At 55.2% G+C, this 23,781-nt stretch overlaps 1 protein-coding gene across 1 annotated transcript; it reads right to left on the reverse strand.

Annotated features, from left to right (window-relative positions):
* Positions 1–85: 85 nt before the first annotated feature.
* Positions 86–15,847, reverse strand: ADGRE5 (adhesion G protein-coupled receptor E5; the record flags this gene model as incomplete). Its single annotated transcript, XM_082837437.1, has 20 exons — positions 86–675; positions 760–864; positions 951–1,119; positions 1,205–1,296; positions 1,431–1,497; positions 1,625–1,851; positions 2,098–2,289; positions 3,114–3,293; positions 3,884–4,107; positions 4,328–4,435; positions 4,519–4,696; positions 6,168–6,245; positions 6,374–6,420; positions 6,509–6,658; positions 7,129–7,275; positions 7,833–7,964; positions 11,282–11,437; positions 11,989–12,105; positions 12,324–12,374; positions 15,808–15,847. The coding sequence occupies 20 exons, from the start codon at positions 15,845–15,847 to the stop codon at positions 646–648; spliced, it is 2,490 nt and encodes an 829-aa protein (XP_082693563.1). The 3' UTR covers positions 86–645.
* Between the last annotated feature and the right edge of the window lie 7,934 nt (positions 15,848–23,781).

Consider the following 23,781-nt stretch of genomic DNA (forward strand, 5'->3'; position numbering starts at 1 on the left):
GCTCTCGGCACTTGGTGGAAAACCATGGGCCTGGTCTCCGAGCCCTTAGCCAGGAAGAAATGCCACTTTCTATGTCAACGTGATATTTAATTTTAAGTGTCAACACTGAAAGCTTTATACAGATAAAAAACATTACACAGTATCCACAGCCTTCACATCAGTGAGAACCCTCTGCCCTGGGGGCAGATGGGCCTCTGTACCATGAGCCTTCGGCCCTGCCCTTCTCCCACCCCTGACCTCAGTCTTAGCTTAACTGGTGCTGAGCCCCAGCACCCTGGCCTCTTGTTCTGTAGCAAAGACAGATGAGCGGGGAGGGCCAGGCTGGGCACAGGAGCCCTCAGTCTGTCTGGGCCTTGTGTGCCAGGGCAAGGGGCTGCAGTCCTGGGCCAGCTTCTGCCCCTGCCCTGGGTCCTGGCTAGGGTGGAGCTGAGAGGCAGCCAGAAGCAGGCCCAGTAGGTCCGGCTCTCCACCCTGGCTGGGTATTCTGGAGTACGGTGCCAGGTGGCAATTGTCACCCTCCTCTCCATGGTGCGTATGGGGACCAGGGCAGGAGGGAGCAGAGCAGTGGGAGAGGAGAGGAGGTCTTCAGCATGTGCAGGAGCTGCGGAGGCCACGGGAGCCGCTGGCCCGGCCAGGACGGCGCCTTCACATGCCAGACTCTGAGGGCCTGAGGGCCTGGAGAGAAAGGAGCCCTGTGAGAACTGACCCCAGGCCCAGGTGCCTTATGGCCTGCACCCCCGCTCCAGGCTCAGCCCTTACCTGAGTCTGACTCTGGCTGGAGCCAGACCCATAGGTGGATGTGGCGAACTCGGAGTACTTGTTCCCGGTGACCATGCAGGCCCACCTCCGGTACTCCTCCCTCACCTGTGGGGCACAGGGTGCCAGGTCAGGGGAGGAGGGGCCCCGGGACGAGGGTCCCAGCCCCGCCCGCAGCCCGGCCTGCAGCCCGCCTTCTTGTTGAGGAGGCAGTGCAGCACAAAGAGGAGGAGGCCCTGCAGGCTGTTGAGGACGCTGAAGACGTAGCACAGCACCCAGCTGCGCTGGTCGAAGAGGAACAGGCCGAAGACCCAGGTGCAGCCCAACACAAAGAGCTGGGCGATGGCGGTGATGGTCAGCACCCTGTGGGGAGGCGGGCAGTTGCCGCGTAAGGCCCTCGCCTCACACACCCACTCCTGCCAGGCCCCCTCCCTGCCCCTGCTCTCACCTGGCCTTCTTTAGTTTCTTTATGTCTGGGTTGATTTCAGAAAACTTCTGAGTGAGCTTCCAGACAGTAATCACGAAGATGACAGCATTGCACTGGGTGGGGAGCACAGAATTCGGATTAGGGGGTGTCCTTGGAGCTCACAGGGAGAAAGCCGGTGGAGCCGGCTCAGTGTGGAGCCAAGCACCTCAGGTTTCCACAGGTGTGGGGTGGGGAGTGAGGCAGTTACCAAAACGATGAAGGTCACAGGTCCCAGGAAGCTCCAGAGGAAGCCGTTGGCGTGGTCCAACCAGCAGCTGGGCGAGAAGGGAGGGGTCTGGTCAGCACCCAGTAAGCCCAGAGGGCGGGGTCACAGGCGAGCAGGGGCACTGTGTTTGGGTGCAGCCTCCACGCCCTGGCCCTCTCCCACCACCTCGCACTCACTACTGGGGGCGGCCGTAGCCCTGGCTCTTGATGGCTGCCGAGACGGCCACGATGAACAGCGGCACGCCGTAGCCGATCAGGCACAGCCAGCGCTTTCTCAGGCCTTGGCCTTGGAACACGCGCACCACGAGGAAGTAGAGCTCCACGCCCTCGAGGCTCATCCAGCAGAAGGCGGCCAGGAAGCAGTAGTGCAGCATCGCGGCCACCAGGCGGCAGCGCAGCCCAACCTGCGGGGCGGGGGCGGGGCGGAGGGACAGGTGACGTCAGCGATGGGCGGGCCCGACGCCGGATGGCAGGCGGAGTCAGGGCGTGGCCGTGCGGGGTTTAAAGCGGGCGAATGGGCGGGGCCCTGGGCTTCTCGGGCCCGACCACCGGACCCAGCTGGGAGTGGGCGGGGCTGTTCCACTCAGGGCCCTCGCAGGTAGGTCTAGCGCTCAGGCGAGAGTGGGGCCTTCCACGGGGCGGGGCCTCACCTGGCCGCCTTCGTTCTCGATGCCCGCCAGGAAGATGGTAGAGCCCACGAAGAGGCAGATGCAGAGGTGCAGGTGCACCGTGGTGCGCGAGCCCTGGATGGGCCGCACCAGCAGGAAGGTGAGAATGCACAGCAGCAGGCAGACCAGCGACAAAGCCAGTCCCACCTTGGTGATCAGGGCCAGCTTCCAGTCCTGGATGCAGGACGGGGTGGGTGGGACTCGATTAGTGCTCTGAGGCCTTCCTGCCCTCCTTGTGGGCCCCACCACCAGCAGGCACCTGGGACCTGGCCTGTAGGACTCTGATCAGTGGCTCATCTCCCCCCCACCTCTTCTGCCATCAACATCTGAGTAAACCTGCTGTGTCTCATCCTAAATACCGCCCCCCCCCCACCCCCATGGGTGCAGCAGGGATCCCTAGTTCTTCCGGATGGGCTTCTCCACTACACACCCAGACAGCTCTCCTGAGAACGTCCCCAGTGAGGCCTCAATGGCTGCAACCTTCTTTCCCAACACTGATGAGCCCATCTCTCTGACCCTCATCTCTATCTCATCTCTTGCCCCTCCTACACCTGGCCACACCTATGAGCTCCTCAAAACCCACATTTTTGTCCTTCCTGGGCCTTGGGCCTGGACCACCAGCCTCCCCTCCTCTGCCTGGCCCATTCCAGGTACTCACATGGCCCAGCGTATCTATGGGTCCCTCTGAGGCCACATACAGAAAGCTGTGCTCCCTCAGGAGCTTTTAGGGATATTTAACAACTTGGTAGGGGGTGAGCGGTCAGAGGGGCACCGGCTGGAGCAGGGCCTGCAGTGCCAGGCCACTCTGTTTAGTTGCTGGGTCATGTGGAGGTCTGGGGGGGTCCCAGGGAAGGCGCTGGGAGGTGTGGTGTAGGGCCGCCTGGGCTGTGCAGCCATACAGAATCAGGTGGACCGTACCCCCAAGAACCGGCTGCCTGTCTCACCGAAGCCAGCCGTGCCCCCTGTGGGCTTTTGCGGATGGCCCCTGGTCTGCTTACCTCCACATCGTAGTGGGCCATGAGGATGGCAAAGCTGCTCAGGTGATTGCATTGGCAGGTGGTGCTGCCATTCCCGCTGCCCAGCGTCTGGCAGCCCGAGGTGGACCAGTACCCTGTCCTGTTGCTGTCACTCCTCCAGAAGGCGCAGATCAGCTCCTGCCTTGTCCCGGGCATCTCCCACTGTGAGCAGGTAGGGGCGGTGGTAGAGGTTAGCCTGGATCCCACTCTTGGGTGCTGGGCTTGGGTTGAACCCAAAGAGGGCTGTTTTTCATTTGGCCTTTATCTACTGAGCACCTACTGTGTGCGTCAGGCCAGGGGACACGGGAGTAAACAGGGCAGACACAAGTCCCTGTCCTTCTGGGGCTGACATACTAGTGGGGGAGACAGACAGAAAATAATAAACCTAATAAATTTTCAATAAGTAAACTAGATAGTGTGTTAGAAGGTGCTGAGTTCAAAAGAAAGAAAGAAAAGAGCAAAGGGGAAAGGTGAGGCGTGATTACAGATTGTAATTTAAAATAAGCAGGTCAGGGAAGGCCTAGAAAAGGAGGTGACATTTGAACAAAGACTGGAGACAGGTAAAGGACTGAGTCATGTGGAGGAAAGGTGTCCCAGGCAGAGGGCACAGCAAGTGCAAAGGCCCTGAGATACCTGTAAGGAAGGAGCAGAGTGGGTGGAAGTGGGGAAACAAAGGCTGCAGAGGGACCACGGTGACCTTGGCCATGGGGTGAGCAGTAGGGCTGAACCCCCCTCCCCACCCAAGGACTCACAGGGTGGGAGAAAGCGAAGGTGACCTTGGAGTTGAGTTTATCTGTGTTCGTGTTGCTCAGAAAGACCAAGTTGACGGCTGAAAGAAGCCTGAGCTGGGCGCCGCGGACAGGACTTTCGTAGATCTCTTCCAGCTCAGTTTGCTTCTCCCAGTCCAGGTCCAAAGAGGCATTGGCCAGCAATTTCTGCATGTTCGGGCTGGAGAGGATTCCTACCACAGTGGGACCTGGGGGACAGACACGCTGGCTACCTTCTGCTCTGCTTCCTTCTGTGCCCCATCCTCCCTCCTAAGATGTCTAATTCAGGCTCACCAGTCCACTGTGATGCCTGGAGTCCCTCCCCATGGGTCAGTTTTCAGTTGCTGCATATTCGGAATCTCACCCCTAGCCATATCCCAGCTTCTCCATCCCTCTCCCTCAGGTGCCCACTCCGTATCCTGCCATTACCGGACTTCTCGGCTCCAGCTGCCACGGCCCAGTCCAGCAGCATCCGTGCCTGGCTCTGGCCCACGGTGATGTTTCCATTCCCCTGCTCCTGGACCATCAGGGACAGCTCTGAGGGGACAGGGGGCAGTGATCAGGGGCTCTGGGTGTATGAGGGGGGCCCGGGGCTGGGGCGGAGCAGGACGGGGTCTCACCTGTGTCCCCAGGAGAATGGTAGATGAAGGAGCCATTAGACATGGCTTTGGCCAGGGTCCTCAGGATTTGTTCGAGGCCTGAGAACAGGTAGGTGGCTGTGTGGTGCCTGGAAGACAGGTCCAAGGCCTCCAGGTCCCCTGGGGTTTTCAACAGGTCATCCAGTGACATGATGAGGTACTGTGGGTGTTGGGTGACAGCTGCTGGGTCATTGCACCACAGGGGCTGCCTGAAGGACCCTGATCTCACCTCCCCTCACCCCTCCCCCACAACTGGGGTACACACTGGAGAACCACCTGGGTTGCCTGGGGGACAGACACAGGGGAATCTTCAAGACACTGCAGTAGCCAGAAGACAAGTAAGGGGACTGAGTATATGCCTGCGTGCACGTATTATAACAACGACAGCGCTTAACATTTATCAGGCACAGGCCCTTTGCTGCCCCAGAACAGTTGCCCCGAGCCACAGGTGTCACTTGAAATATGGCTCCACGTTGAAATGGTAATAGTTTGAATCTATTGGGTTATATGCAATTTTCACATTAATTTCACTTGTTTACTTTTACTCTTAAATTTATTCTTTACTTTTATATCTTATTTTATTATTTTTTATTTTTATTTTGCGGTACGTGGGCCTCTCCCTGTTGTGGCCTCTCCCGTTGCGGAGCACAGGCTCCAGACGCACAGGCTCAGTGGCCACGGCTCACGGGCGCAGCCGCTCCGCGGCATGTGGGATCTTCCCGGACCGGGGTGCGAACCCGCGTCCCCTGCATCGGCAGGCGGACTCAAACACTGTGCCACCAGGGAAGCCCTACTTTTATATTTTAAAAATGTAGCTACAGGAAAATTTTAAATGACACAAGGGGCTCACATGTTTCTCTCTCTCCCTCTCTCTTTTTTTAATACTTATTTATTTACTTTGGCTGCGCCGGGTCTTGGGTGCAGCACGTGGGATCTTTGTACGGCATGCGGCATCTTTAGTTGGGGCATGAGGACTCTTACTAGTTGCGGCATGCATGCGGGATCTCGTTCCCCAACAAGGGAACCCAGGCCCCCTGCATTGGGAGTGTGGAGTGTTACCCACTGGACCACCAGGGAAGTTCCTCATATATTTCTCTTTTTAAAAGTTATTATTATTATTTTTTAGGGGCTCAATATTTCTACCAGGCTAAGGACATATGCCAAAGCTTACGTATACTGCTTATACTGTGTGCCAGGCACTATTCTTTGAGCCTTACTTCTATTAGTTCATTTAAACCTTTTCACCACCTGTATGAAGCAGGCACCATTTATGAAGTGAGGTGACAGGCCCAGAGAGGGGGAGTCACTTGCCTGAGGTCACACAGCAGGAAGTGGCAGTGGGTAGGATGGGGTGTATTTGAACCTTGAGGCCTGGCTCCAGAGGTGAAATTCTCAACTGCTTCATTCTATTGCCATTATATCCCTCTCAAATGTGTGTGTGTGTGTGTGTGTGTGTGTGTACATTTTGGGGTGTGTATGTATGTCTGTGTTTGTACAATGTATATATATGGTGTGTGTGTATATTGTGCATACAGACACAGAGGCCCCTGCTTGGGCATCTCCACTCACACTGAAGCATCTTCCAGCCACCCCACACTGTCCTGGGGTTCCCCCCCAGGGCCTGCCCTTACCTGGATGGTTTCCTGAGGGAAGGCTGACTTGAAGTCTATGCTCATTTTCTGGACTCTTTCAAAGAAGTCAGAGAGACTCTGGAGAGAGGGGAGAGAAGGGGGGTCAGAGAACCTCATCCTGGATGGGGGAGCTTGGGGAAAATGGGTGGACCGGGTGAGCTGGGTGGAAGATTTCCTGTCTCCTGTTCCCTGCTGGGGCCACTCACCTGGCTCTTGATTTCAGGGGGTGCGGTCCAGGTGGGGAAGGAGATCTCTGCAGGGGACAGGACAGCAGTTCATTAGGTGTGAGAGTGTCTGTGCTTGTTGTAGGAGGGGGTCTGGGGTCAGGTCAGGACAGGTACCTTCGCAGGAGATGGTGCCCATTTGCTTATCCTGGAATCCGGGTTTGGGCACCCAGCCTTGGCGGCACCGACACGTGTATGAACCCACGTTGTTGACGCAGATGGTGGAGTTGTGACACTGATGCTGCCCGGAGCTGCACTCATCCATATCTGGGGACACGAAGAAGGGGATCTGTCTCTGTCCCAGCCCTGATGAGGCCCCTCTCCTCTCTGTGCCCCTCTTTTTCCCATATTAGTGCCCCCTCCCACGCCCGGAGGTGATGCCACCTGCTGACTGCTCATCATCGAACGGTGGACGCTGAGGTTATTTACGGGAAGTGTGCAGAGTTCTGACACATAGCAGGTGGGCCCCATACAGATAGGCAGGTTGTGAAAATACTGAAGTATCTTTGTCTCAGTAATTAGCTGCTGCCTGGAGTCCCTGGGAGCTTTTCTCTTGGCACCCCAGCTCCTTCTCCAGGACCCCCAGATGTTTTGACATTTAGCCCCCAAAAAATTAATGCCTGGCACAGCAGGGCTCCCCCAGCATTCTTTCTGTTTGGTTTGGGTGGGTGCCACTGAATATGTGATCAGATGTTTTAAGTGTGGGTCTCCAAGAACATAGCATCTGAGCTCTGAACCTTCACAGACAGTGTTGTTTGGGCTGCTGGGGGCCCCAGGAACTGGCTTCCAGCCTGGACGGCAGTGGCACTTATAGGTGCCCACGAGGTTGAAGCAGTGGCTGGAGTTGTGGCATGGGTTTCTCCCCGAGGTACATTCATTCACATCTGAGGACAAAGCCAGAGGGTCAGGCGCCCCCCACTTCCACTTCTCACTGTACCCGCTTATCACTGCCCAGCACCAAGGACCCCACTGTGATTGCACGTGCCATCACCTGGTGACCTTCAACTTCACCCTCAAAGCACCTTAAGGTAGCCTCCCTGCAAGATGGGCGTGGCAGGGGCCAAGGGCCCCACTTTATAGTAAAACCAGGAGGGAGACTGAGTCGTGGGGTCTGGAAGTCCAGCCCTGGACTGAGGTTCCCCTTCTGGGAACAGGAAGTGACAGCTTCCTCTGCTCGAATGTGACAGATGAGGAAGGGGCGAGGTCTGGGGATGTTCACAGGGGCAGGGAACTCCACAAGGGAACCCCAGGCCCAGAAGGCTCTGCCGCCTCCCTGGCCTGTGGTGGGACCTTTCGGGGAGGCGAATCCTTGGGCAGGGCCCGGGCAGGCCCTTGGCATTGCAGGAACCTGAGGCTCTTCTCCCTCCTCCTCAGGCTCCAGGGACCGCCTCGACTCCTTCAGCTCCAGGCCAGCCTCACACTGTCTTCCCAGGGCCTCTACCTGTGCAATGTCTTGGGTCCTCCAGGTTGAGCTTCAAGCCAGGTGGGCACCGGCAGATGTAGCTGCCCGGCATGTTGATGCAGACACTGCGGCCTTTACAGACTTTGGGTTTCTGCTGACATTCATCCACATCTGCAAGGGAAAGGAGACGACGATGGATGCCTGCAGCTGTGGACAGCCTTCCGGGCCCACTCTCTCTCCGTCGGTGAGTGGGTCTTTTCTAATTCACATGGAGGCATCCCGTGGGTGGCCCAGATGTTCTGTTGTCCAGACGTGGCCAGGAGTGACCCAAGTCCTCCCCTGTCTGCCGGCTCTGGCTCTCTCAGCCTCCCTGGGAAGCTCCCAGCTGTGGTGGGGACATCACAGCTGCTTGTGTCCCAGCCTGAGGATTTGGACAAAGGGCCTGGGCGTGCCTTCCTGGGAACCGAGTGCAGGAGAAATGCTGTGTTCCCTGAGCAGGGAGGCCTCATCTTGGCTCCCGGTGATGGACTCTGTCCTGACTCCCCCAGAGGGAGTGCTGTCAGCTGAGTTCTCCTTGGATCCTGGTGACCCTGGCGGGACAGCACTCTCCTGTCCACGCTAACTCTGAGACTCCAGCTCCATGGAGATGCCCCAAGACCCACCCCTGAGCCACGCCCCTCAAGGACGAGGCTTTTGGGCAGTGGCACAGAAAATGAGGGTGATGCCGGAAAGGCCAGGGCCACCTGGACAGTGGGCACCAGGCTGTGCTGGACAGTGGGGCTGACGTCTGGCCAGGCAGCCTTGGGCCTCTGAAGGGGCCTTTTTCTGATTCCCACGAAGGCATCGCCTAGATTGGCAGCAAGTGGTGAGAATCCACGTCTGAGCCAGGCCTGCAGTGGGCAATGGCTGGGTGGCTGGAGCAGGGAGCAGGTGTCATGCATGAAGGGTGGCAGGTGTTTCTGTCATCTTGGCCCTTGGCCTCTCACCTGGGACGTAGACCCGTGGACCCTGCTGAGTGGGGCTCAGCCTCTGTCTTCTGTCCCCAAGTGGTCTGGGTCATCGTGGGGCCTGGGTTGATCTCTTCGGTAGAGGGTCAGGCCAGGGGCAATGGTCCCTGATGACAACCTCTCCTGTCATCTGGTCCAGATGGGAGCCTCTTTGTTCATCTGATTCTTCCAGTGTGTTGGGGGCTTGATGTCACCCTGCCCACCCCTGACACAACGTCCTCCCAGGCCCCAGTCATCAGAGCTGCCTCAGGTCCGTGAACTGGAATTACTGGGGAGGGTCAGGGTGGAGCCTTGTGTGGGGAAATAGATGGAAGCTGAGTGGCTGAGAATTGGGGTCAGGGTGCCAGGAGGCATCTCTTCCAGGCAGGTTGCTGAGCCAGGGCAGGGCTGGCCAGGGACGGTGGACCTGTCCTTGAATCTCCCTCCTCCCGCATTTCTGGACAGGGTCCCAGGGTCCACCATGGCCCAGGGGGTCTGAGAGGGCCCCAGAGGGGCAGGTCTCCTCCCAGCGGTCACTAAGAGCGGCGAAGAGGGCAGATATTGTGCTGGAACACACGGTGCTGTGACCTCATTGAGTATCTTGAATGCCAGCCACTCTTTTCTTTCATGCAAATAAGATGCCAGGTGGCCGGGGGGGATGTTCCAAACATCTGGAAGTGACCCTCTGCAAAGGGTTCTGAGCCTTGGGGTTCAGAGAGGGTTGGGAGATGAGGTACGTGCACAAGACGGCCCTCTGATGCCTGGAGAAAGTGGGATGAGGACCCCAGGGAGCAACCCGTGTCTCCTGCCCGTAGCAGACCCCACGGCCAGGACACAGGCGGACACATCCTCAGGTGCGGCAAAGGTTGGAATGCTGAGGAAGGGGTGCACAGACAGTCCAGCTGAGCCAGTCACAGAGCTAGGTCTTCAGGCAGCAAACTCTGGTCCAAACCAGCAGGCTGCTCTCTCGCAGTCACCCTCCTTGAGGTCCGTAGAGCTCCCTCTCACACCTCACTCTTGTTCATCTGTGTCTCTGCAGGGGCTCACAACAGTGGGTGGGTGGCACCCCCAGCCAAGGCACACTGAGTGGGCTCCATGACCACCATGTACAGTTGCGCAGGTTCCTGACTGCACAAGGGTGTCCAGCCAAGGAGGCAAGTGGGAGAGGAAAACCAGCTCACTCTCCATTCCCTAAACACACAGTATTCACCTTGGAGATGAGGGACATTTTTCCAGTTCACGTGAAGGCTCTGGCCAGGCCACATGTTTCAAGCACAGCATACCTCCACAGAGGCCCCTGTGGACCAGCAGCACCTCCACATAGATGCAGGTCCTCTCTTCCCTCCCGCCAGGGAGGCTCTGCCGCCCTCCCTCTGCAGGGCAGGAGGGAAGGCGCTGGGACCAAGGTAGCCGCAGGGTGGGCCTGTGGACCCTACTCAGGGTCCTCTGGACCCTGGGTTCAGCCTCTTCCTCACCTCCCACCTTCCCCTCCCCGTCCTCAGTATTCGCGTCTAATCCCCTCTCTGGACCCCTCTCTGGAGTCGTGGCTCCTGTCTGTCCACTGCTGGCCCCATCTGCCCCTTTCCCTGCCTGCCTGCCCCCTCTGGAAAGGGGGCAAAACCTGGTGATGTGTGGAGACCAGGCTCCTCCGGGGTCCCTGGTAAGGGGATGGACTGGGACAGCTACTCGCGAGCACCCACCGTGGGGCACGAACCACAGGGATGCCCGTCCTGGAAAGGGTACATTAAATCAGAATCATTATAATTTAAAAACCCAACAGCCGTCACTGTTTTGTGTTTTGTGATCTCCTATACCTTCCTGGCAATTCTATGAGGTAATAAGCGCCATTGGTCACCCCCTTTTTACAGATGGGTAAACCGAGGCACAGAGAGGTGAAGTAACTTGTCCAAAATCACACAGTTAATAAAAGGCAAAGCTCCTTTTGTTTTTATCTGTAAAAGATAGAGACTCTAAAAAAACAAAACAGGGCCTCCCTGGTGGTGCAGTGGTTGAGGGTCCGCCTGCCGATGCAGGGGACACGGGTTCGTGCCCCGGTCCGGGAAGATCCCACATGCCGCAGAGCGGCTGGGCCCGTGAGCCATGGCCGCTGAGCCTGTGCGTCCAGAGCCTGTGCTCCGCAACGGGAGAGGCCACGGCAGTGAGAGGCCCGCGTACCACAAAACAAAAACAAAAACAAAAAAAGCCATACTCTCGCAATAGTATTATCACATCCCACATGTTAACGGTGATTTCTGAATAAGTATCCTGGCCAGTGTCACACACACAGCTATCAGGTGGCAAAGCCAGGATTTGGTCCCTGGCTCATGCCGCCCTGCCTCTCTGTGCAGGTGGGAAAGGCACAGGTACATCTGTCCCAACTCAGACCTGGGTGCTACACCTGTAACCAAAGCCCTGACCCCTGGATGCTACAGGAATGCCTCAGTATTTGGGTGACCCCAAACCTCATGGATGGAGAAGTGGAAGATGCAGGGTCATTCTTACCTCGACACGTGTTCTCACTCTCATTCTTGAACACTGTTGCCCCAGAAGTAAGCTCATATCCTGGGATGCACATGCAGTTATAGCCCCCTTCCGTGTTCTGGCAGTCTGCTAATTTTCCACAGGACACTGTCAAGGGTGGTACGCACTCGTTGATGTCTGGAACACAGCAGGGCAAAGGGTCACCTCCCAAAGGCGTGAGTTTGGTCAGGGCAGAGATCCCCATCCCCTACCTGGCTCCCCAGCACTGGTCCTGATGGCTAATCAGTGTCTTTTTAGAAAGAATTAGACTCTCAGGCAATACTGCTGAGGCTGGGCTGCGGCTGGAGCAAGCCATTCCTGAAGCTTGTGCAATCAGCTCTGCTCTTCTTGGCCCTCTGGCTGGCACCCCAGATTGGGACACCGTGGGAAGTGCTGAAGTGGGGGGTGGGTGGAAGCTCTGCATCCCCCTCGTCAGTCCTGAAAGGGCAAACTGAGGCACAGACTCCAGACTCCTGGAGACCCAGCTCCTCTCTCTCTCCAGGAGGCCATGTTTATTCATGTCTCATCTCTCCACCTCTCATAGCTTTTCCTTTCTCTTTTTTCTGTCCTTGATGATGGTCCTGAGGAGAAAGGCTGAAGCCCCCAACCAACACCCATGTCCCCCCACGGGCATTGGACTGCACCCCACAATCTCTGCATGTCCCTCCATCACCCCCAAGCCTCTGTACCATCACAGCTGTGGAAGGTGTCGGTGAAGTCCTCCCCAGATGAAGAACTGAATCCTGGAGCGCAGCGGCAGATGCCACCGACACATGAGGAGTTTGCAGGGCACGGCCTAGCACAGGCTGTGGGGATGGAGACCTTGATCAGAACGTGAGGGCTGAGTCAGGGACTGGGGAGGGGGGCAGGATCATCTCCATAAGAAGGGGTGTTGGGGAGGCTTGACCCTGGCCTTCCCCCTGCAACAGGCCTCTCTCCTGTTTGGGCTGAGGGGGGTGGGTGAGGGTCTAGGGCCCCTTCCCCAGGCTCCGGCTGTGGACTGAGTTGCTCCCAGCAGACTCACCCATGGTGTTCCGGGACCCAGCTTCCGACAGAGTCAGCAAGACACACAGCACTGGAACAGAGAAGGGGAGGGTCAAGGGGGTCACCAGAGCAGGGAAGGGCAGATGCAATGCTAAGAGAGAAGCAACTGTGGAAAGGGGGCTGTTGGCCCCTCCCAGGCTTGGGCTCTGTCCGTTGCTCAAGGAGAGAGTGAGTACGTGGCACCTCCCAGAGATTGGACACCCATGGCCAGAGGCCCTGCCACCTGTCACCTGGAGGTGGGTTTCAGAAACTGAGGGATGGAGAAGGGGCCCAAGCAACGAGGGGGTCCTGGCTCCCATGGACCTGTGGGTTCTGTCGGCAACAGTTCAGTAAACACTCTGGAGCCTGGCGGCCACATTTCAAATTCTGGACTGTGGTCAGGTTACCTCATCTCTCAGAGCCTCAGCTTCCCCTTCTGTAGAATGGGGATGGTGACGGGACCCACTTCCTAGCATAGTGTGAGACGTAAGCCTCCGAATATCACCTGGTGTGTCAAAGTGTTTACTGTCATCAACGTTTCTTTTCTTTTTGAAAAAAAATTATATGGGATTATAGTTGATTTACAATGTTGTGTTAATTTCAGACGTACAGCAAAGTGATTCAGTTACACATATGCATATATTCATTCCTTTTTTTTTTTTTTGGCCGCACCGCGAAGAATGTGGAATCTTAGTTCCCCGACCAGGGATCGAACCCACGCCCCCTGAAGTGGAAGCTCAGAATCTTAACCACTGGACTGCCCGGGAAGTCCCACATGTATTCATTCTTTTTCAGATTCTTTTCTCATAGAGGTTATCGCAGAATATTGAGTAGAGTTCCCCGTGCAACGTTTCTCTGTGTAAGAATGAGGGGGTTGGAGGAAAAGGACTGGGTGTTTTCTCAGATCCTCCCCACCCCCGAATCTAAGATCCTCCAGCCCACACACCGTCCTTGGGGACGCAGGTGCATGCACACCACGCCCACAATATCTGTCAGCCCTGATGGCTGTCTTGAGACCCAGTGGTGACATTTCACCCTAGCCTCCCCTGCGCACAGGAAGATGCTGTGGGCTCACGTTGGGGGTGGTGCTGGACGAGCACCTCCTCCCCGGCTGTACCTGCTGCTCAGGGGCACCCCACTCTCGGGGCCTCCTCAAGTCATCAGGGGCTTTAGAGATGGGGATCTCCTCACGGTTCACCAGAGACAGACAAGAAGACAGAGATGGAGAGAAAACAGAGATGAGAGAGAGGGAGAAAGAAACAGAGACAGAGAGATGAGGAGAGACAGATGGAGAGAAACAGAAGTTAAGACAGTGATAGAGAGGGACAGAGAAACAGGACACTCAGAGAGAGACAGAAATGGCAGAGATCGGACAGAGAGACACAGACATGGAGATTGAGAGCAAGATAGAGAAAAACAATTAGAAAGGGGGTGGGATGGAAACAGAGGGAAAGGGAGGGAGGGGGTGAGGGCAGCTCAGCGACAGGTGGAGGCATGGGGAGGGCTTGGGGGAGGCGGCCAGTCCCTGCCCACGTGGGAATGCGAGGGAGGCAGTGCAGACCCCAACGGTCCAGGGAGACCCAAAAGGGGCGGTGGGCGGAGGGATGGGGGCCGGGAGGAAGGGCAGGCATGAGTCACTTCCTGGGCCAAGGGAACGGATGACTCATAGCCCGTTGCCTTTGGAGGGAGCTCCCAGGGGAATTCTGGGGTCCAGCATCGTGTGCAAAGCTTGCGGGGCTGTCAAGGGTGCAGGCTGGAGGGTCCCCTGACCACTCAGCCCCTAGGTCCAAACTTGATACCCCTCGGGCTGGCGGTGGGCAAGAGTCCCTCCCAGAAGCACTCCCAGCCAGGGTAAACTGAGGCTGGAATGTCCTTCCCCTCCCTCGTGTGAGGATCTCTCTCGTCCTCCTCTCTGGTCACCGGGCTTGGCTAGTTTCCCCCTTGGCTGGGGCTCGGTGCCTCTTTGCATGACACACCACAAAATGGCCTTTCCTGGTAGGATGGGACCTGGGCTGATTTGTCCCCAGCTCCCAAAGTCCCCGGTAGCAACTTTCACGTTCACAACTGCCCTGTTTGTGTCCATTCTGCAGATGGACAGACTGAGGCTTGGAGCCCAGAAAAAGATTCAGGAAGAATCTGGTGAACAGAGGAGCTTGGAAAAGGTGGAATTGATGGGGTCAAGGTTCCCAGTTGCTGCAGGGGGATGGGACGGTTGTTTTGTGCCCTGTGACCTCTGCCTAGGCTGGGCACTGCTCCCCCACCACGGAGGCTCTTGGGCCAGGACTTCTCCATCTGGGTCCTTGGAAGTCGCCCAAACAGGAGCTGGGAGTGGAGCGGCTGGTCATCTGCTCCCAGTCCCATCTGGTTTGCATTCCCCCCGCCGAGCCCTGAGGCGTAAGATTCCTGGGGTGGGGATGGGGCAGTCGTCCTCTCCTTGATCCTCCTGCTAAGGACCCCCCAGTCTACCCCCCAGACCAGCCAGTGAAATAATAATAATAATAAATACCGTTTACTTAATTCTGTGAACCAGGAATAGTTTGCATACGAACTCAGTTCACCTTTAACACAGCCCTATAAAGTGAAGACCAGTCTTGCCACATTTTACAGATGTGGAAAGTGAGATTCAGGGGCTGCGAGATCTGGCTCCGGTGACACACCGCCCCCCATCAGGTGTGCCCCACACAGATTCCAGTTTCTTGCTTCCCAGTCTGGGAGCCACTGGGCTCACGCCCGCCATCCCGGGCCAGTACAGGGAAGCCCGTCCCTGTGGCCTGGGGAAGCTCTGGTTGGTACCCCAAATGCCATTTCTTCATTCTCTTTGTTGCTTGGTCGCCCTGGCAACCAGCTGCCCACGATAACCGGTAGAGCCACCCTGGGTGGGGCGGGAAGGGAGGCCCTGGGGAAGTCGCAGCAAAAGTCAAGTTCAAACCGTCCACTGGCAAAGTCCTTTCCACCCACAGCTGAGTCCAAGCTGGGCCCAGGGGAACCAGAATGAGGGTCTCTGGGGCTGCCCCATGCCACTGAGACAGTGGGGGACAGGTTGGCGGTACCCCCTCAATGGGGAGGTCCCACCCCAACCCCCCAGCCCTCCAGCCCTGCAGCGCTCCCCTATGCCCGGCTGTCTTCAGGAGTCCCAGCACTCGCTTTTTTCCCCTCTCCTTCCCCAAACCTGTTTCCCCGCTTTGGGAGCAGCCCCCAGAGTGGCTCCAGTAGAGAGCTCAGAGATTTCTCTGGGAGAGGCGGCAGGCTCTTAGAGCACCCTGAGGGATCCTGCCACGGCTTGGGGGTGCTGGGCACTACCAGCCCCTCTCCCCATGTGCCCTCAGCCCCTGCCTGACCATGTGGCTTCCTCCAGGCCTGGCCCCAGAGCTGCCAGCCGCACTTTGCGTTTCTCCCCGGGGAAGAGGGGGCCGGAGAACCCCATAGTGCTGTCAGGAGCTCCCTTGCTGCCTGCCCCCCACCCCACGGGGCCGCAAAATTCTCACCGTGAAAGACGAACAATGCAACGCTGTGGGGGCCTCCCATGGTCTAAGCTGCCCGCAGGGGAAGCAGAAGATAGGGCAGGGCTTCTCTGTGTCTCCAGGCTGGGCAGCTGTGCAGACTTCCCCAAGGCCCGCCAGCCCTTTATAAAGGCGGGGACAGCCACTGGCCCAGTGCCCTCCCTGGAGCTGGCGGGGCAGCTGAAAACCAACAGGAAAGTGCAGTGAAAACACAGACCCAGGGGCGCTGTGTGTTGCGCGCGCGCGCGCACACACACACACACACACACACTCGCACACACTCAAACGTGGCACAGAGGCACAACCTGCCCGTTGAGTGTCTGAACTCTCTGGCCCCTGTGTACTCGGGTTGGCTGATCCCAGGGGCAAGGAGGAAGTCTTCCTTGTCTGGCATTGAGGTTGGGGAGGAGCCCACGTCAGAAATAATAGCTCAGGGCACCCACGTTGGGGGACCACCCTGTGCTCGCTGCCTCGTCGTGCTGAGTCCCCAGGGCCAGCCTCTGAGCTAACAGGACCTTCCTCCTCTGTTTTCCAGATGAAGAAACTGAGGCACAGAGAGGCCAGAGTCCAAAGAAGAGCTGGGGGAGGGGCACAAAGGGGTCCTCACGGATGCCAGGCTGATGCCAAGAAGAGAAACTGCGGGATCTCGGGGCCACCGTGCTCCTGGAGCTGGCCTTTCTGGGTCAGCATTTCACCTGGTAGGAAACTTATATTTTGGGCATTCCTGGGTACTGCACTAATCAACAGAGAATCACATGATAGGAGAGTTGTTTCCTTTTCAAATAAGTCATAGGACTGGTTTATCTCAAGCCTTCTGATCATTTGTTTTAAAAAACACTATTATTTAGAAAGCACTTAATGTGAGCCAGGCCTGATTTGCCTAGAGTTATCTCTTTATCTATTTTAACTCATTTACTCCTCGAAATACCTTCGAGGCAGGTGTTGCTATGATTCCCATTTTGCAGAAGGGGGAATCGGAGGTGCAGGTAACAAGTGGCTAAGCAGAGATCCACAGGTAGGCAGTTCAGTCCCCAGGTCCCTGCAGTGAGCCCAAGGTCCAGGAGAAAGTCTCTACTGGGTGCTAACACCTTGGTGGCCCTGAGGTTTATCCAGCTAGAATCCATGGTTTATGTTCCTTGTGTTCTTATTTATTTGTAAATTTACAGACTATTTGAGGCAGTGAGAAGGGTTTCCCAATCAGGACATCAATATAAAGATTCTTTTTTAAATGAATGGATTCAAGGATGCAAAAGCTTAGAAAATTAAATAAAATATTAAGTACATAATAGTTTAAAAGGTTAGGATTGCAGTCATGGAAAAAAAAGGTCACTCATGGCCAGAGGCAGAGAAGCATTATCCCAGGGATGGTGGAGCACCCCCAGTCCTAAAATTAACCCCTTCCTGCTCTTCCTGTCCCTTTGACCTGGACAGGGCATGGAAAGGGGTCCCATCAGGGTAACTGAGGTCTCTCTGTGCCTCAGTTTCCTCAGGGGGAGGGGTGTGGACATGGGACGAGACTGGGAGGGGAGGGGGACAGACAAGGCCCAAGGTGGATTTTTGGCTTTTTTCCGTTAGAGCTGGAAATTCCAGGGCTGGACATGCCCCCACCTCCCCCCACCACAGGCCCACAGGTCTGACAGCTGGTGCTTGAAAAAGCTGGGGGGTAGGGGTTCCAGCCTGGGGGAGCCACTGCCCAAGGGTTGCAATCATGCCTTCTCCTCCCCCAGAGATGTGTCTTGGGCCCTTAGAGCAGGTCTAACCATCCTGGGACTCAGTTTTCCTTTCTGGTGAATTGGATTTTAATTCCTGCCTACTGGCCTCACAGAGCAGGGTAAGGAAGGAACGAGTGATATAGGAGAGAAGGATTGGGGAAGGCACGAAGAGGGACATCCCCCCCACCCCACCCCCCCACTCCTTTCCCCTCCAAGTGGCCCAAGGGTGCCTGGGAACACCTGAGTCAGATCTCATCCCTCCTCTGCTCAAGCACCCTCCATGGCTCCCACCTCACTCAGAGTCAAACCCCAAGTCCTTCCTCAGCCCATAAGGCCCGGCCTGCTCTGCTGTCACCTCCCTGCCCTCACCTCCTCCCACTCTCTCCTCGGTAGCTTGGCTACAGTTTTCCTTATGGAAAACACCAGGCATGGGGTGACCTCAGGGCCTTTGCACAGGCTGTTGCCTCTGCCTGGAGCACTCTTACCCAGAGAACTAGATAACCTCACGGCTCGCTCCCTCCTCTCCTTCATGTTTTTGCCCAAACATTCCCTGACCAACCCCCCCACCCCCCATCCCCATGTCATAAATGTAATCCTCCCAATATTCCCTACTTTCTCAGTTCTCTGTAGCCCTTCACCATCCCCCCATCACGAAATTTACCTACTTAATTTGTTTACTGTCTGCCCCCCACCCCCCCTAGACTGTCATCCTGGAGGACAGGACTTTGGTCCATTTGTGTCTCTGTAGAACCAGAGCAAAGCCTGCACCCAGTAGGGCTGCATAATTAGTAATACTACCCTCCACTGAAGGAAGCCCACTACAGGCTTCATTATCTTGCCCCTGCTGAGATGTCACAGTGTTTCTCCCCCTTTCCTCTGCCCTGAAGTTCCAGCCCCAAAGCCCTGGACAATCTCGAGACCTCTGTTCCACAACAGTGTGAGGTAGGGACATGCATCCCTGTTTTTCAGATGGGAAACCAGCACCTGGGGGGTTGGGCCACTGGCCTGAGATTCCTCAGCTAGGAAGTAACAGATCCAGGACTAGTCAGCCAATCATAATGATAGTATTATTTATTATATTATATTTTTATTTTTATTTTTATAGCTGCCATGGTAACACATCGTCACAGCGGATGACAGTATTCATCCAGCGCCCACTGTATGTAATCATTTTGCAGGGATTGAACTCACTTATCTTCCCAGTAGCCTAGGAGGCAGGTGCTGTGATTTCCATTTGGCAGATGGGGAAACTGAGGCACAGAGTAGTAAAATGGCCTGCACAGTCGCAGGGCACCACCATCTCATAGCAGAGGTCCTGGGCAAGCCCAGCCTCTTCCTCTTTTTATTTTTTTCAAATCTATTTAGTAATAAATGAGAGTGGTGCTGTGGGAGATCATGTACCTTTTTTTTTTTTTTGGCCGCACCTCACGGCTTACGGGACCTTAGTTCCCCGACCAAGGATCGAACCTATGCCCCCTGCAGTAGAAGGATGGAGTCCTAACCACTGGACTGCCAGAGAATTCCCTATGTTTTGGACTGTGTGGTCTTGGGCGGGTGATGTGGCCTCTCTGGGCCTCAGTTTCCCCATCTGTGAAATGGTCAGAACCTCGCAGCAGGGCTGGTGAAGATCATAAGAGTGAGTGGATTGCAGGGATGTCGCTGAGAATAGACACTCAGTGAACCACAGCAGTGGCTCTTAGGATGATACCCTTTTCTCTGCTGTCCTCTGCGGTGGGGAGGGAGACGAGGGGACCCCAGTGTCCTGCCCCCTGGCTTCTTGTGCCAGCAGCCCATGCCCAGCACCCTCGCAAGCCCAGGCTGAGAGAGGGGGTCAGATGGGATCTTCGGGTAGAGGGGGCATAACAGGAAGCCCCCTGGAAGGGAGACAATGGCAGAGGAAGGGGCCGGGCCAGTCCCCACGCGGATGAGCCCAGCTGCTGGCTCCAGGAGGACGGCACAGCTATTGTGAGGCCAGACAGCTGTCCCTGCGCCAGGAAACCCCATGGAGTGAGGGAAGGGGGTGGGAGGCCAGAGACTGATGGCCTTCAACCTGGGGAAAGGCCCAACAATGGGCCCATTGTCTCCTCCTGCAGGCTGGACACCTGGGTTCCCTTGAGCCCAGGCCTCCAGAATCCACCTGACGAGGGACTCCTGGTGCAGACTCAGCCCTGGCCCAGCTGGCATCCTCCTAAGCCCTGGTCCCCACCTGGCCTGGCCCAGCCTGGGGAGTTGGGAGGCAGTAGCAGAGCTGGGCCCTATTTATAGTTCCCTGGCACTGTTGAGCAAACTTCTAAATATAGAAGCTGAGCTATTTGGGGCCACAGCCCTGGGGCAGAGTGCTGGGGAGCACTGCACAAGCACCTATTTAGCCCGGGCCCCCAAGACTGCCCAGGCCTCTCAGTCTCCAGGGGCTGGGGCTATGGGGGTCTCAGGGGCGCTTTGTACCCCATTTGAATGGGGGATAGAGGAAGATGTGGAGGAGCAGCCCAAAGCCAATGAGAAGTGAAGCAAGAAGCTGTGATGCCTTAGAGGGCTGCGTTTAGGGCCAAGGACGGGACACGGGCTCCCAGCGCCCTGTTCCACCTCCTCCCTCACCCCAAACTGACTGAGGTAAGAAAAGTAGGTTGAGCTATCAAATCAGTGTTCTCAGCTTCTTGGAAATGAAGACCTTCAGGAAACTGTAAGGGCACCTCAAACCCTAAACAAACCCCAGCACCTAGCAACCCACTTCCCCTTCCCCATCAGCATTGAACTCACTGGTGGCCCCAAGGAAGTGGGCAGTGACATGGGCTAGGGGCGGGGTGGGGCTATAAATAGCTGGTTTATAAGCAGCTGCAGGGCCAACAGGGCAGCGGGTGGCCTCGGGTCGGAGAGGGCTCCTCAGGGGTAGCCAACTTCACCCCCCCTCCCAGCGATCCCCAAGATTTGGGGAAGTAAGAGGGAACAGAGAGGCGAGTTGCTTAAAAGGAGTAACACCAATGATTCTTTAAAGGCAGCACATTAACAAGATGGCTGTTAAGACTTTAACAGAACGTTCATGTTTCCTCAGTAGCAACTGGAGAAACAGTGGAATATTACACGACTGTGAAAAAGAACCCCAGGGGTCAGCTGCCAGATGGCTGGGTCCTGGCAACACACTCCTTTCTTCATTTTAAAAATTGGATGCAGTGCAAAAATCTTAATTTGCAGCTGGACAGGTTTCGTAGTAGAATCTTTATCCACCCCCCGCCAGCTTTATTGAGGTGTAACTGACAAATAAAATTGTAATATATTTAAAGGCTGTGATATGATGATTTGATCATAGTCGAATCTTGAGCAAAAAAGAAGTCCCCAAAGCCCATCTGAAAGCCACCCGAGTCATAAAGCTCAGACAGAGAAATTGATACAAGATAAGCTTTCAGCATACCAACATGTCTAAGAAAACTTAAAAAAATAAAGGAGTGGGACTTCCCTGGAGGCACAGTGGATAAGACTTCGCACTCCCAATGCAGGGGACCCGGGTTCGATCCCTGGTCAGGGAACTAGATCCCACATGCATGCCACAACTGAGAGTTCACAAGCAACCACTAAGAAGCTGGCGAGCCACAACTAAGGAGCCCTGGAGCCGCAACTAAGGAGCCTGCCTGCCGCAACTAAGACCCGGTGCAACCAAATAAATAAATATTAAAAATAAATAAATAAAAATACAAGTGATTATTATAAAAAAAATAAAGGAGTGAGAAAATAACAAACAGAATTCAGGGTGGTGGCGGGAGAGGGCAGGGCCATCTCCCACTTCTTGTTGAGGGCTTGTGGGTATACCTTATGGAATTAAAAAAAATTAATGAGTAAAGTAAAGTGGGTCATGGATAGACCCATGGTCATGAGAATGACATATCATCAATTCTGTGAACCAGACCCTGCAAACAATATTTTGAAATTTTAAAATATTTAAAGGCTTTAATGAGAAGCATTTAGAGGAAGCAAAAGAAAGACAGCCGGAGGTGGCCAGAGGTGGGGAGGCACAGCTGGGGAAGGGGAGCAGCTGGGGGGTGGTGGGTGCTGGTGGGCGGTAGGGGTGGGAGAGGGGGGAACTGGCAGGCGCCAACAGGAAGGTCTGCAGTCCTGAGCTGGGAACAGTGTGCAAATCTCGCTGCCGTTTCCACCTCTTTCTCACAGCTCTTGGCTTATTCCCCATTCTGCAAGGGCTTCTGGGTGCCGCAGGCTGGGAGCCGACAATGCCCAGTGAGGGTGGACTCCGGCCTCCCAGGGCCACTGCAAGGGGGTCATGGAATGTGGGGTGAGGCGGGGTAGGAAGGGGGTTTAGGCTAAGTGCCCTCGTCAGTTTCTCCCCATGACTCATTTTCCCCATCTGGGCCCCCGCCTCAGGGGTTTCCAGGGTTATGGACTATGAGACCACAGATGCTGCTGATGGTCATGACCAGTCCTGGAAAGAAGTGCTGTGTTCTGGGCAGGGACTTTGGGAGGAATAAACCCATCTGCAGTCTTCTCTCAGATGTGAGTCTGCTTTCAACAGCTCTGGCAAACAGTCTGGCAATTCCTCACAAAGTTCCCACATGCGTGCCATAACTAAGAGTTCACGTGCCACATCTAAGGAGCCTGCGCGCCGCAACTAAGACCTGGAGCCACCAAATAAATAAATAAATAAATAATGTGATCCATCCACACGATGGAACATTATTCAGCCATAAAGAAGAATGAAGTTCTGATACATGCTACAAGATGGCTAGAGGTGGAAGTTGCACAACATTGTTGAATGTACTAAATGCCACTGGGTTGTTCACTTTTAAATGATTAATTTTATGTCACGTGAATCTCACCCCAGTTTCAAAATATCCTGAGCTGGTCACGGCAGTGTTCCCCCAACCCCACCATGGGTATCTCTCCTGTCACAACTTCTCCTTTGTGGCTCATAGGTCTCCCCTCATTTCATCTTTCCACTGCCCTGAGATGAATTAGGCATTACGTTCCTCCTTTTACAGATCTGACAGTCATGCATTCACTCAACAAACTTAGCATGCCAGGCTATGTTATTGCATACTGTTCTAGGTACTGGGGGCGTGCAGGTGTGAACAAGCCAAACCCAAATCTCTGCCTTGTGGGGCTGACATTTCATCACAGGAGAGGACTGTGAACATGATAAATAAGAAATTACGGAGAATGTTAGGAATGGGAACATTACGCAGGTTAATGAAAGGGGGGTGTGCTGGGGAGTTGCTGAACTAAATAGGGTGGTCAGGGAAGGCCTCTCGGAGATGATAGTTGAGGAAACACCTGAAGGAGGTGAGGAGGGAGGAGCCATGGAGATCTGGGGAAGAGACGTCCAGACAGAGGGAACAGCCTGTGCAAAGGCCCTGAGGCTGGTGTGGAAGAGCAAGGAGGCCTGTGTGGCTGAAGCCAAGTGACTAGGCGGGGAGAGAAATAGGAGAGAAGGCCAGGGAGATCATGCAGCAGCTATAAAGCCAGAGGTGACATTTAAAATATTTTTAACACCTAGCAAGGTGTGGAAGCTGACCAGCGAGAAAAGTGTTAGCCTATGTGGGTTTTTTTCCTATTCCCCTAATCTCTGAGGGCCTCCTCTGAGTGCCTGTGGGGACCAGAATCCTCCACTTGTTTTATCCATTGTTCATTGTCCGCATCACTCCAGTGCACCTGCTGCGGTCAATGCTGTGTCCCCTGTACCTTTAACAGCACCTGGTCCACAGCTGTGCTCACTAATGATTGCGTGGGACTTCCTTGGTGGCACAGTGGTTAAGAATCCGTCTGCCAATGCAGGGCACAAGGGTTCGATCCCTGGTCGGGGAAGATCCCCATGCCGCAGAGCAACTAAGCCCGTGCGCCACAACTACTGAGCCTACGCTCTAGAGCCCGCGAACCACAATTACTGAAGCCCGCGCCTTCTAGGGCCCGTGCTCTGCAACAAGAGAAGCCACAGCAATGAGAAGCCCATGCAGTACAACGAAGACCCAAGGCAGCAAAAAATAAATTTAAAAAAAAAATGGTTGCATGGATTAAAATCAAAGTCTGAGTTTATTGTAGTTATATCTTTGACACTTTTCTTTTTTTTCTTTCTTTTTTTAAAAGTGAAGTATAGTTGATTTACAATGTTGTGTTAGTTTCAGGTGTACAGCAAAATGATTCAGAGATATATATATATATATATACACATATATATATTCTTTTTCAGATTCTTTTCCCATATAGATTATTATAAAATATTGAGTATAGTTCTCTATGCTATACAGTA

This window comes from Leucopleurus acutus (assembly GCF_964270905.1).
Source record: "Leucopleurus acutus genome assembly, chromosome: 3".
In the NCBI taxonomy this organism is placed as follows: Eukaryota; Metazoa; Chordata; class Mammalia; order Artiodactyla; family Delphinidae; genus Leucopleurus; species Leucopleurus acutus.